The 15,093-nt window shown below is 37.8% G+C and overlaps 1 protein-coding gene across 10 annotated transcripts in view; it reads right to left on the bottom strand.

The window, feature by feature from the left end:
• ENAH (ENAH actin regulator) overlaps positions 1–15,093 on the bottom strand; it is a 99,484-nt gene that overhangs the window by 37,119 nt on the left and 47,272 nt on the right. For all 10 annotated transcript variants that reach the window (XM_056357117.1, XM_056357122.1, XM_056357123.1 and 7 more), the window contains exons 2-4: positions 13,542–13,707; positions 11,906–12,083; positions 265–349 (exon numbers count right to left, since the gene is read on the bottom strand). In XM_056357117.1, coding sequence (XP_056213092.1) covers positions 265–349; positions 11,906–12,083; positions 13,542–13,707 — 429 coding nt within the window. The remainder of the gene's footprint in view (positions 1–264; positions 350–11,905; positions 12,084–13,541; positions 13,708–15,093) is intronic.

Genomic DNA, 15,093 nt, shown 5'->3' with positions numbered 1-15,093 from the left:
CTGAAAATTACAGCAGTGAAATCTTCTAAGGCTTCCCAACTCATCTTCAACTCTTTCATGACAGGCCAATAGCAATTGCATTGTTTGAAGGGGTGGAGATCAGGAAAAGGGATCTAGCTACCAAGTTGTTACACAGGAAAGCTGCAGGCACACAAATGCTGGCCTAATGCAACAGAGTAATTGTAAGTGCTTGACATTTAATTTCTCATCATTAGTGAGGACTACATTCTTTAATTGAACAGCTGTTTGCTTTTAATACCATACCTCCTCTGGATTTCCAGTTCTTCTTGTGATGGTCCATTTTGTACTTGAGAGGGGAGCTGTGAATTCTGCCGAGGCAATGTAGGACCTAAAAGCGAAGACAGATCATAAATTATTGAGTTGAACCCTTACTATACAAGAAAGCACAAAATCAAGGGAAAAGACCAGCCATCACGTAAGAATGGTTTACTTCTGCTTTTTAAGCCAAAGAAGCTCAACAACATCATACAGCAAATAAAAACTGCAACAAATGTTACCTTATGTATTTACAGAATGGTTTTATTTCACATGGATGAAAAAGTTTCACAGAAACCAAAATAAACTTTATATATGATGGAACTTGACAAAAGCTCTGAAAAGCGCTCCAAGTCTGAGTTTTTCTTAAAACAATGAACAAGTACTTTTGGAGGAACAAAAAAGGCTCAAAAAATTAAAACACTCACCTAAATAGAACACTGGAAATGGGGGAAAGAAAAGAAAAGAAAGAAGAACAGGAGAAAAAACATCAGAAGCTTATCACCACATCGAGAGAAGGAAGATAAAGTATGTTTCTACAGGTCACACCGTGATTTACTCAGAGTTTAGCTCGTCAACTTGAATCAAAGACCTCCCTTTTTGGATAGGAAGGTATTGTGTCCAACAGAACAGAGAGAGGCATATAACCTATGTACAAACTGCATTCTGCTAAGCTCAAGAAATGCAAAAGAGAACGACACACAAATTCATCTTTGACTTTTACTGATGGACAATTCTAAATTATACACCTTTCAAATAAATGTATATACATCCTCTAAAAACAAAGAGGCTTTTCCAATATCCTCACAAATATATCTACAGCACAACATTATTTAAAAAGAACTAGCAGAAGTGAAGGACAAAGAAGTATGGAATTGATTAGATCACAAATGCACTGTTTCTGTAAAAATGGGCAGTAAACCAGGAAATTTAGACTACAGATAGATTTTTAGATTATGGACTTTATAAGCAAGCAGAAATAAAAAAAAAACAAAAAAATTATCAGGTTCTGAAAAGGTCCCAAATCAAAACAGTAACTTCTTGCTGAGATTCCACCAAACTAGTTAAGAGTGATGGAGTTGTAACGAGATCTCTCCCATCTCAAATATCAAAATGTAAAATTCGTTTGCCATCTGAACTTGTTAAAGTCGTCCAAAAGTATGAAGGGACCATGTGTGACATACTAAGACAACGAGGACAGGAGACTGCCCTGTTTAAAGGCTATACAGAAAGGTTCATTTACTCTAAACAACATTGTATTGTTTCTACTCTGGTCATAAAAACAATGAATCCTGAAAATTACAGAAGTGTATACTACCTACTGCACCCTACAGTTAAAAAGTAATGTGAAAACTTAATTCTAGAAGATAAAAGCAGGAAGTGTGCTATAGAGGTTGCATCCTCCTTACTGATTCTTTTCACCAAACATTCAGTCCTTGTACCCAAGTACAAAATGTTGTCCTGGATGTACTATTTTTGCTTGGAGTATCTCCAAGAGATACCCACATATAGATCTGTATTATTTTTAATGCAAAAGATTCAATTGCAATGATAATAATTATCAGTAAGTAGAAACATCTGTCACATTGCTCATCTGGAAAACTCTTCTACTTTAAAACTTCCGAAGTCCTATGTCCTCCTCTGTCATCTCCCCTGTGTGACAGGTGGAAGGTGTTTATGCCCATTAAGGCATGACTGCAGCTCCCAAGCAGCCAGGGTATTTGCTGGCTGCACCATGCTGCATCCTTTCATGGGCTTTTACAAGCAGACACCATCCAGCAGTGCTATATACTACTACCACTTGCCACATCTAATGTACCCCCTTTCCTCAGATCTGCCGTTTCTCAGTATGAAAAACATTGATCTAAAAATAGATAAAAAAGAACAAAAATAAAAATAAATGGTCATACTATGGCCATTTACCAACTGGAACTATTTTGTACTGAAAACGTCAAACTTCCACGCATTTAATTTAAAAGTATTTAACAGGTTTTTTTCAACAAGGTATTATCACGCTGCAGTAGCTGAGTGCTGACCACCACCCTACAACCTTTCTACTAGCGTCCCCCTAACTCTTTCTTTTGCTAGCATCACTGGAAACTACCTACCTTCACTTGCACTGGCTATTCCAACCAGCCTAACCCTCAGAAAGCCCGTTCTCACAGCCTCAAACTTTGTTCTAGTGCACTGTCAGAAAGCCACGTTCTCCATCAATTCTGCAGAATGCAACCGTCAGCAAGCCATGCTGGTGTAACCTGGCCAACCTCCTCCAGTAAGTTACGTGCTTCTGTCACAGCTGTATATGCAAGGGAGCTGTTAACAACCGACACGGTTCTAGTACTCCTCACACATTTTTGCCATAAGGCAACACAACCTCCCGAGTATGCTGAAGGCTTTCAAGAAATAAAGGTTCAGCTACCAAGTCATGTGGCCTGTTCTCTGACAAATTCCTCTCTGCAAGCACAGATGCCCAACAACCCCTATGTTAATGGCCATTGGCAAGTTAAAGGTATATACCAGGTGGAAAAGTATGTTACCCTCTAACATTCATTACAGCAAGCCAAGACCACCGCTTCACTGCTAAAATACAACTGTCTGATAGTGGGACAGGTGGTGTAATAAATAAATAAGCAGGAGCTAGTTAATAAAAAACACTCTCAGAGGCTTTTGAACATTTCAAGATACTTCAGAAACATCAACCCCCAAGAGAAATATTCACAGATACTGCCTGGAAAAGAAGTCTGATCCTTCTACAGGATCACTTCATCTTCAGAGACCGGTACAAGCCAAGTAAGATGAGGCCGAATGGTATATTCAGTCTGAGTTTTAAGGAAAACATAACATCTTTCTTTTTCTAAAGAAAGCACAGATGGTGCACTCCACAGCACACTCAGACAGAGGATATTATTTCATACTAATTTGTTCAGCAGCCGCTCCAGTTTCAATGCTTTCTGTTTTTCAGCTCATTCTCACCTTTGCATCACCCTTCCTCTTATGACAGTTCAGACAACTATGTAGCAAGAGATGGACTGGAAATCCAATGCACTAAAAATCCCAGGGGGAAAAAAGCCTGCAAGAAGTGTTTCCACCAGCAAGATCAGAACCAGTCCTGGTTCTTCACCCAGTGTCACAGACAACTATGCTAGCATAGCTTAAAGTGCCACCAGATTGCTGGGGGCCGCTTGAACCAAATTAAGCATTCCCAACACCACCTTTTTAAACCACAACCAGAGCTGCAGTTTATCAGACTCCTTAACTTTCACCTCCAACTGACTTCTTACCTCTCTATCTCCATTCAGGTGCTGAATTAATTCCTGTTTATTGTTGGACAATGTAACATATTGTATTGAATTAATTCCAGGTTACACAACCCTGTGTAAGTATAATTAGCCAGCTGGAATGGAAACAAGTGGTTTCTCCTCCCTTGGTGTCTTTTGGTTCATCAGTGCCTTCAGTCTTTCAATTCAATTGTCTGCTTTGGAGTTTCACACCGAAGTCTCCACCCCACTTCTTTCTATGTCACCTGCCTTATGCTAACAGTGTTGACATAGCACCTGGCTGACACTGAAGACCCCACGTTCCTATGAGGTAGTGGCCATAAAAACCCCCAAGGATCCACTGTTCAAGACTGGAGCAATACATGTACTACCGGTTATGCAATGAGTTACAGTGCATATTTTTTATTTGGCTGGACAGGTTTGCTTGGGAGCTGGCAACCTAAGGATCGACAAAGTGGTTTTTTTGAGGACTGCTGGCAGTCAGGGTCACATGAAATCTTCCTGAGAACCCCACATGCCCTACGGTTCAAGAAAGCCAAAACACACACAAAAAACCCCCACTCCTGCAATTACTGTACTGTTCAGAGTACAGCATTAAAAGACACAAATCTAATTTTTTTTAAAATCTAGTACCTTTAGAAAAAGTTGATCAACTATCACACATGAGAATTTTAGTTTGAGGTGAAGATCTCATTTCTTCCCCCAGAGAAACAGTTCATATAAACAACTCCATAATTAAGAATTCCCCCTCTTTCATTTCTCAGTAATCAGCATCAAAACTAAGCAACGTTCTAATTATACAGTCTGATATTCAAATAAAAATATGACTGACTTTCCAAAGGAAGAATGGACTGAAAGCAGACATCAAGTTAATTTATACAGGCATATGCTATAAAGTGTACTGACTAATTATAACCTTTAGAAAACATTTTCATCAAGTACAGTTTCTGAGTACACCTTTGCTAAGCAAAGAACAGACCCCAGGCAAGAGTTCAAAACCACAGCAAAAAGATGTACATGATAGAATATAAGAACTTTTTAAGAAGTGTTCTACTAAATACTTCAAGGTTTTCACAATGAGTGGAAAGCAGGCTTTTTTAGAGATCTATGTTAGGAAGTAATGAGAAAAATTATTATGTTGAAGTGGCTTTTCACTTGTCTCCAGCTCCTTGCCGTCCCATTCACAGCCTGTCCTGCTCCAGGTCATTACAGAAGAAATTCTGGGGAGACTTGCTAACTAGCTTCGAGCAGAAGCAAAACAGCACCTTCCTTGAGACCTGATTATGGATTTACATGCAAGACCAAGATGGTAAAAAATTAGGTCATTAAGAACTGACAGAACTTTTCTCTAGTACTTCTATTGGAATGAATCATCTTCCAGCTAAGCCTTCTCTTTCTTTCAAGTATCTGCTTTTCCATACACAGCTACCATTTTGTAAGTATCTTCAGCTGACTGAATTTACTCATCACTTATTTTGGCAGAGTGGGTATTATGTTGCATTTTCTATACTGAAAGTAAATGCTTTCCATTTCACTGCACAAGCACTTTTACCTGATCAAGGTAATAAAAGGGGACAAGAATAACAAAAATATTAGAATACTTTTGGATTTAAGTTGAGATAAGCCTCCTATCAATGCCAGCAGAGCCTTGGAAACAGAGTGCTGATACCCTGGGTAGCTAGGCTTGGGCTCAGCACAACTTGCCGTGTGACCCGAAGCAAGCAGGTTTGAAGTTTCTCTCTGCAGTCCTTTTATACAGGGGGGATGGAGACAATGCTTCAGCAGTACAGTCGTGTGGTTACTTAATTAATCTACAGTATCACAGTCTTAAAAAAAGCAAGTATAGGAAGTGTATCAATACCATATACCGCAGAATATTTATGCTTTTTTCTCCAGTTCTGCCAAAATTCGTTTTAATAGCAATGTTGTAGATTATGACTGTCACTATTTGCATACGATACTACAGAAATGAGCCTTTCCAGCAAAGTTGTATTTCCACAATTATGTTCATGATTTTATGACAACATCCTGCTCTCAAAAGGCAGCAGATTTAATATAGCTACAACTTCTACTGGTAATATTTGTAAAACAATATGAACCCTCAAGAGAAAAATGTATTAACATTCCCCAGCGTTTATTAAGCAAAACTTCAAAACTTTAACCACAAAATTAATGTACTTCTGTGTATGTTTGCCATGCAGTTAAGACCAACTACCAAATTTTACTGAAATTCTTTGGGTTGCCCACCCAAACTTCAATGCTTTCACCTGATACAATACTAATTCTGAAGAATCACATAAATCAGTAATACCACACAGGCAAACTTTAAAAGTGAGTATAACTCTGAAAACTTAGCAACCCCCTTCACTTCCAAATACCACAAGTATAACACTGATGATGCTTTCAATGATCTTATGTGCAATTAAAATGGAAATATTATATCCAATAAACAGGACTTCTCTCAGGTCAGTATTTTGGCATATAAACCAGGACTAGTTGATCAGGATTAGCTATTAAAAAATCTAGTAACTGAAAAAAAAAAATATCTTTAATCAATCTCACTTTTAAAAGAAGAAAAAACTCGCTAGCAAAATCAGAGTTATTACCCGAGATATTAACTTCTGACAACACAGGTAATAATACCGCATCACGTTACTCCAGTTCTGACGGGGGTGCTGACACCCTGCTCCAGAGGTTTGCCAGCAGTACAGGTATAGCATAATTACTTCATCACAGTAGAAAAATTCTTCTCACAAAACAAGTTTTAGCATGATGTGAACCAAAACAGCATGAGGAGAAACATCTGAGATCCACCCCCACCCCCACCCCCAGCCCTGCATATACATTTCTCTCTTCAGCCTCCTATAGTCTCTACACATATTCCAGTCAAGCAACCCCCATTTTTGTTTGTTTACATTTCCCAAAGATACTAAATTATTCAATCTATCATACAAGTAAAAGCATTCTCCTATCAGCAAGGATTTAATGAACCATCTCTGCTGTAAGAGAAATGACTGCACATCAGTATACAGCTGTGGAGAAAGCATGCACCTTTTCCCCGTGAAGGTCTAATTATTTAATAACTGGACAACCTAACTTCTAGGGGTCCCAATAATTTCAAAGAACTTCAACCTCCAGTTTTTCTTCCAAGATTAGACTAACAAAATAAAGAGACGCTGGAAACAAAAAACCCCTCTGTTTCTTTTTCCTCCTCCCCATTTTCCTATTAATTAAAGTGTCATCGAAAGCAGTATTAGCACAGCTTCACTGAAGCCATTCCTATCCCTTGCCTCTATACCCAAAATATCCCAAAATCTTCTTGGGAACCAATACAGAACTGTTAAAGATTGGTATAAAACCCACCATGAATCTTACATACATGTAATTCTGTTAGAAAGAATTAGAATAGGCTTGTTTACGGTTGCATTACATCCTTCAGTTCTTTTGCCACTTTCATTTTCTGCAATGAACAACTCAAAGTACCTCCTCAAATGCATATTACACATAAACAAATCTCATACTTAAGTTTTTTATTCTCTAAGCAAGGCTTTCTTGAGGCTGAATACTGCTGCCACATGAAAGAATGCCAGTTCCCCCTGAACTAGAAGGTATTTTTTGCAGCAAAACTGAATGTGGTACCCCTTTGTTCCTCCCCTTGCCCAACACACACATCCCTTACTTGCCCTTATTCCTTCAAAGGAATAATCCATTTTCTCACACATCAGAGAATTTTCTCAGCCATCCAATTTCCCTTCATTGAGGCTTTTCTCTCATTCCAGAGTCACTTTGATTGCAACACTGAACTCTGTTTAATGCAGATGTGAAAATTTTCTTCATAATGCAATGCAAAACCTTTGCAGAAAGCAGTCGTCTTCAGACAATTAAGACCAATTACTGAATATCTGAACACACTGCACACAGCCTTAAAGCCAGAACTCCTCTTCAAATGACCTCTTAAACTAATGATGCATACTTGTAATTTGATGAAGGTGTAAACTTTTGACCACCTCAGACAATTATTTAATTAAATGAATAAGTCTTCCAAAATTTTCCCTAATGAGTGCCAGAAACAAATCTTAGTTCATTTTTAATCCATCTTCTAAACCAGTATAGGGCAGGAACTTGCAGCATTAGTAGTATACCTTAAAATTCCAGGCAAAAGCGCAGCCCTGTGTTGCTGTCTTTCTCTTCTGGATTTGCATGTGGTCTACAATCTGTTCAACTAGCCAGCAGGAAAATAGGGTCTGGGTGAATAGCTACTAGCTAATGCAGTCATTTGAACCAGAGCAGAGCGAAAACACTGACTTTTACATTGATTTAAATAAACCGAGTTTAAGCATAAAATAAATCAGGATGATTACATGAGCAGCACTGTAAATCAGGAGGAGAAAAAAAACCCCAAGACACTAGACATGCAGGGTATTTCAAACAGCTTCACTGACAAGGTAGCCAGTACTTCAGAGTTCTTCGAGATAAACCTGTACTGTTTTTTTAGAAGAAAAATGCCAGTTGCAGTAAAGGCTTTACTCCAAGTACTTTCACTTTGCATTCTGAACTCATCAGATCGACAAAAAGCCCGTTGCTGAGTGCTCAGCCATACAGGCACCCCTTGGCTTCTCTAGATCCACTAGAGGGAGAGCCTAAATTAAACAACCTCAAATTAAGCCAGCAGAACAGCTGAGGATGCCAACTGCAAGCAAAGATCAATGACATTTTTCAAATACATGCAAGAGAAGGATAATATTTTTTTTTTTTTAAAGAGTGGCATAAGTAACAGCTGACTTGCCAAAAGGATGTCCACAAAATAATCTTTAATACTCCTCAGAAGCATTTAGAATTCTGTAAACCTTTGCATAAAGTTTAAAAAAATTGCCTACAGGTTTATGAGTTTCTGAACAGTATGCTTTACTAACATTAAATCTGCTTTCCTTTTATCAATAACATACAACTTAAAATAACCAAGCTAATAAAAGAAATTGCCAAAATGAGAGAACACAGCAGAAAATAATGATACTGCAATAATCAAACTTTAATCCTAAACTAATTCTAAATTTAATTCTAAGCAATCCTAGAGTAAAAGGGAGGTATCTATATAGGATTTATTTTACTTGAGTTGGAGATGCTATATGCTGGTTTAGATATACTAGGAAACCGAGCAATTTACATAAATTGTTAGAGACAAGTTGTCCTCTTCAGGTGCAGACTTCTGAAGCAGTTTCATTAGTACACCAACTAGGACTGCATGTGTTACAAATTTTTAAAAGTCTTGCAGATAAATTCAAAGTAACAAAACTATCAAAAGTATAATATATTGATCTTCACATACTAGCACAAATTCCTTTTAAAAAAGGTTTGTTTATTAAAAAAAAAGGGGGGGGGGGGACGACACAGGACAGGATGGCGATGGACCCAGTTGCCATCTATTTCCTAAAATGAAGAGTTAATATTACAGCCTCAGAGCCAGTGACTTGTCAAAATAAATATTCAGCTATGTCAGAGATGCTAGGGGGAAAAAAAACCCAAAACACCACAAAGCCACCACCAAGAATTAATTTCTAGCTACACTTTTAGGAAATTAAAACTTTAAGCAAAAAGCCCAATTCGTTTTTTTCTAAACTGCAAGCTACTTAGTATCCTACTTGCATTACTGAAGCAGGTATGTTCAGAAAGATACTTTATTTTTTTTACTTCTTAAACTGATACAGGTCAGAAAAATTAATACACACTGACAAACCTCCCAGCTGATAAAAATTAGGAACACTTGTTGACAATATTCTAGCACAGATACATTATGACCATTTATCTTTATAAACATTGTCTGGAAATGGTAACAGGCTTACAAAGCAATTCCATATGCATAATCACGAATTTTTTTTACAAGCATCAGTGCAAAGCTACTTATCTTCAGACATCTGCTGAGGCAACACTGACAACATCAAGCTTTGTTTTTTATTTCATCTTGATGGAAGCTAGAGCTGTTTGTGAAAAAGTTAAGTGAGAGCAAATCTTAAGCAGCCAGAGTCCTCCTCAACTGACAGTATCTCCTCTGCGGATGGTGTGCACCATTAGTTTGTGACTAATGCATTTTAACTTGTATCTACTACTACCAAGTCAAATCACAGGAAGGAGAAACAAAGCAACTATCTTACAATTCAGAAAACTTACAGGTTACAACCAGTCACTATCAAACCTCATTACAAACCTTATTAATTCATGTCCTCGTCAGTCAGACCTATATCTCAAAGCTCTTAAGAACAAACCAGGTAGACTGTAGCCAGCAACCAGAACATATTACCGTCATATTCAACTCACTTCAGGAGTCACACAAAAATCCATCTGAAGACGAAACAACCCCTCGATCATCAGAGATTAATTGGTATTAAATTGAAGGAAGCATACCAACTCAAACTTAAGGGTGACTTCAGAGATCAATGAAGAGACTACCAGCAGAATGATCTGGAACAATTCATGATATGGAATGAGCAGAGGACTGATTTTTAAGTACAGTGATTTTTAGACTCATTGCAAAACTCAGCTCCCCTCCCCATCTAAGAAATTACTGAAGTGATGCAACAGGAAAGAGTTACTTTGTTTGCTCCTCTGGAATTACGCTCATTCTAGGCTACTGTTCGAATGATGTTCTGTATTACTAAAGCTGCATATAAGAAACCCCTAAAAACCATTTTAGTTTTATCCAAGTCTTTACAAACTTAAGTGGCATATTAGCTCAAAGTTTCTACTACTGAAGAATATAACAACATAGCTGTTAGCCCACATATAATTCGCATAAAGAGAACTAGTCATTAGACAAATCACAATAATCCATGAAATTAAAAAACAAGCACACTGACCAATTAAAAAATTAGCACTGTCATGCCTGCCTATGTCATTTCAGCCTCTCCAGTAGCTCAGTTTTAGCATTAAGAGGAGTTAAATGAAATAAAGAAAATATATATATGCATATATACACACACGCACTTGTTTGAAACATGTTATACCAAACTCTTCAAGTACAGGTAATGGGGAAACAACATAAACACCTCAATCCTGTGGGTATTATAAAGTCTGAAAAGGCCTGACATGATATCAATTGAGTAGAAACCAACGCTTCATGTGTTCCCACATGTTGGTCAGGAGATAGAACAGAATACATGAGATGTTTACAATCAAGCAACCCTTTGGGAAAGGAGAACTGAGGGATTTAGAAGAGAAAATATCCAACTGAGAGGTAGGAGGATGGGATACACAACTGGATTATTTTAGCTGGCAAAAAAACTGTATGCCTTTAGCTACTCCTTCTATTTTAGCCTCATGCTGCATAAAACAGCACAAGCACTGCAGAATGCAGTGGTCTAGCCTATATCCTTGGTCTAGATAGCTTAGTTTCAAAAGGTAAGCCTTGAAACAACTATCAGATTGAAAAGCAACTTGATAAAGTCACCCCTTTTTTGCTGTTGTTGAGACAGCCCTAGTAAGGTCATCTACAGCCTCTCTTCTACACAGCAGAAAAGAAAACTGGCACACAAGTACTCTCTCTCTTGTTACACAGGCAATCTTTAAAGTTTAATGAGGACAAAAGAATTCTATTTGGTTACAAGAACACAGAAGTCTCTTTTAGTCTTTTAAATTAAAAACTCACTCTGTGTGCGGCCCAGTGTTATACTGATCAATTTGCTGTAGAGCCTATCTAGAATATATTACAGGTATCACCTGAAAACAAAGCCACTGATTTTTCCACCGATGTTTTAAACCCTCTATGTCACCCTGTTCTCCAACCAAATTAAATGACGGACCTGTTATCTAAATTATGTGTGCTCATCAGAATGTTGCCCCTGGATCCAAGGTCTCCAAGCTAGAAAACTCTATGGTAAGAACTGCCAAAGAGGACGACATGAATTACAAAGTTCGGAGGGAATAAACCTAATGTTCTCACAATAAACAGGTACTCAGTGAGAAGCAAAAACACCAATACACATGTTGAACACTGGATGTCTCTAGAAATTCTGAAAAATGCCCTGATCAAGAGGTATGAGGAGTTTCTTGGTGCAGTGTTTTGGTTTTGCTTCCTTAAAAAAAAAGGCGCTAAGTCAGCAAGTATCTCTATGTAATAGATAACATGAAAATCCATTTACTTGTTAGGAATTGTATTTACACAGGTGGCAGTCAAGTTGAGAATCACTATTAAGAAACAGTAATTAGGTAGACAAAACACCCAAATAATTAAACCGGCCAGAGGCTGAATGATTAGAAACAAGACTTACTGACTTCTAAGCATAAACATTTGAATTTTTTCCATCCCTGTATTTGAACAGTCTTTAAAAAAAAAAAAAAAAAAGTTGAGAGAGTCTTACCAGCTTCCTGTGAATTTAATACTTCTAAGGCATGCATCATGGCACTTGCGAAGACATTGGCATCTTCCTTGCTGCCAAAATTCAGACCGTACACCTGCCTAGCATCACGCCACTGGTGGAAGGTCTGTGTAGCCTGATTGTATTTCAGCCCTTTCGGAATGGCACAATTTATTACCACCTATAATCATTAAAATAAAAAAAATAATTATGTGATTAAACAACAATTATAAACAAGCTTTAGCTTTATATAACTTTTTTTTCCTTAACCACGTCAGCTAATTCAAGCCCATAATCTGTAAAATCAAATGCTGAAGCACATAACCATTTTAATTTTAATTCCAAAGCCCCATGAAATCAGTGCTGAGAATACACAAGGGGACTAATGAGATATTTTGTATCAACTTTTACAGCTTATGCGTTCTTGTTTCAAAAGATGCAAGTGATGTTTTATAACAGCAATGTACTAATATCAACAGTTCTGACTTAGTAGCAGAGTACTTGACATGAATATGCATTTGCATTTCAGAAACTCAGTTTTCCATTAACTTAAAAGAATACTTGTTAGAATTTAATTTTTTTAACCCAAGTTATCACCTTCCCCGTGGGTGCTGCACCCCTAGTTTGCAGTGCTTTCAGCAGCAGTTTACACAGACTTCTACTATGCATCACAAGGTACCGTTCTGCAAGATTGCTATGGCTCACACAAAAGGTGATAATTTCTGGCTAGTAGGATGACCATTTCTTACAAGCCATCCACTAAGAGGATCCCATTGCACTTGGATAACTATATCCTCACCTTTTTCCACTGAATAATGGGAGAAAACCCCCACATGTTTATTCTCAGATGAATGCACAGAGACCATTTGTTACTTGGAGTAAGTGTTTAATAACAGAACACATGGGAGATTATCAGTCTATGCTTCAGGTGTGTGAGAAATGAACAAAAAACAAACCAAAAGTATTCTATGAAATGCTGGGAGAGAAGGAAATAGATACAGACGCTTTCCTCAAACAAAAATATTAGATTTTTAACCCACCCCAACTATCACAAGGCAGAGCACATTTCAGGACAGAGTGCTAAATTTGCCATTTAATCAAGATTTAAGAACTTCAACAAGGAAACTAAGATGTAACCCCTGTTGTTCCCTTCTCAGTCTCTCGAAGTGGTAATGATCAACATTATCAAATGTCAGGAGGTTTTTTAAATGAAATGATCCGGGGAAGTGAGATATGCATCCAACTTTTCATAAAACAGAAAGGGGCTGCAAAAGAACTGCTGGTACCTACACAGACCACAGCCAACAGCACACAGTAGGGAAGAAGGAACGTTTTTGGGTAGCTACCTTGCCTTAAAGAGAATCAGATGACTTCTGCGTAAACCACCAGCCTTTACACCTATCTATCTGTAGAAAGGAATGGTACAAGAGTGCACAAGAACTACATCACCTTGGAGTATGTAAAGTGCTTCGTTTATGAGGAAAAAGCCATAACACAGTTTTGCTACTTTGGTTAAAAAGAAAATTAAATTTATTATTTACAGCTCCCACAATGTTACTGAAGACTTATTCCTTACTCTTAAAAGGAATCACAAAAATAGCTTAAGATACGTATGCCAAATTTTCAGAGGTTTGCTTACCTGATGATCCTGAATCTTCCTGCCCACTACTCTGAATGTGTTGTTGCCTGTGTGATGATATATATGAACTCGGCTGAATCCAGTTGATCCACCAGCTGGTACCCATTTCTTATTGGCATCATCATAAACCATTACAGCAGCCCGTGCTTGGCAGATACTCTGCTCACTGTTAAAATACAAGTATTTTGGAGTAGAACATAAAATTACTTATGGCAAACCACCATCTTTTTGGTTAACATTTAAAAAGATCCCCACTCAAATTGTTAAAGCAATATTCCTTGCAACTTACTGAAACATTCACCTTTCTAAATACAAAACCCCTAGCACTGACATTTTGCTTAAAGGTGTTCATCCTGAAAAGTTGTGGTCAAGACAAACAGAATGAAAGGAATCAAGAAGAGATATTTTCCCTTTTTTTGCATTTTTCCCCGCTGCAGGTTCTTCCCCCCCCTTCTTTCTCTTCAACGCCAACCATGAATTTTTATGAAATGCTATAGCCATACACCATTTTTTCTGCAAAGACTGAAGAATAAAGAGTCTAGAGTTGCCCTAGCTTCACACAGTTGACATTTTTCAGTGGCAACTACTGCAATAAAAGAGGACTGGAAGACCCTGGGTCCTTTAAACGACTATCAAAGAAAACAGACACACACACAATCAAGTTCAGCACAAAAAATTCACCTGCTCATAAATGAAATGCTTCTTGGTTTTGACATATTTTACAACAGTTGACACCTAGATGTAACATTTTCTCCCTGAGGAAAGGTTATATTGATCACTGAAAAGTGCAATTTCATCAGGAGATTGCTGTCAGCAGCTAATCCTGATTATGGCAGTCATCTGGAAACTAAGGTACAGCCTGAAGTTAAAAGGGAATGTATCGTGAACATCATCATATTAGAAACACAGGAAAGCAGAACATACCATGAGCACACTATTTATTAGGAGAGGGAAACAGTACACAAATTGTCTTTACGGGAAATATGTCCAGATGCAGACAAGAAATAAAAATAGAAAGGAATGATTTCTTATCAGTAAGTCAAATTCTCTGAACATACCACTCCAGCACATCCAACATTATAGAAAGCACATGATGCCTGGCTTGCAAGGAATGTAGCCTGCCAGTTGGAAAACTGAGACGGCTGAAGAGACATGCATTCTTCACCAATTACAAAAGGAAGTACAATGAAATATTTCTTCATATTTTATGAAGGAGGGAAATGACTACTTCCCCCCCCCCCCGTCTTTCTTGGTTCTTTTTTTGTGGCTTGTTGTCAGTTGGTTGGGGGGCACGGGTGGGGTGTTTCTTGTGATTTTTTTTTTTTTTTAAAAGACCACACTGAGTTTCCCAGTATCTTATTTTCACCTCGCAGCACAAGAAAATTCAGAAGTGTATCCAGATGTTTTAATTCTCAATACATACTTTTTTTTTTGAGCAAACATAGCATCAATTTCTATCACACTTTCCATGGCACTCCAACAATGACAAAAGCACTCAACGCTGGGATGTTTTTCAAGGCTAGGGGCGAAGGCAGAATACCGAGATCGTGTC

This window comes from Falco biarmicus, chromosome 12, assembly GCF_023638135.1.
Source record: "Falco biarmicus isolate bFalBia1 chromosome 12, bFalBia1.pri, whole genome shotgun sequence".
Taxonomy (NCBI): domain Eukaryota; kingdom Metazoa; phylum Chordata; class Aves; order Falconiformes; family Falconidae; genus Falco; species Falco biarmicus.
The sequence above is the reverse complement of the archived record's forward strand: the minus strand, read 5'-3'. Positions and strand labels throughout refer to the sequence as shown.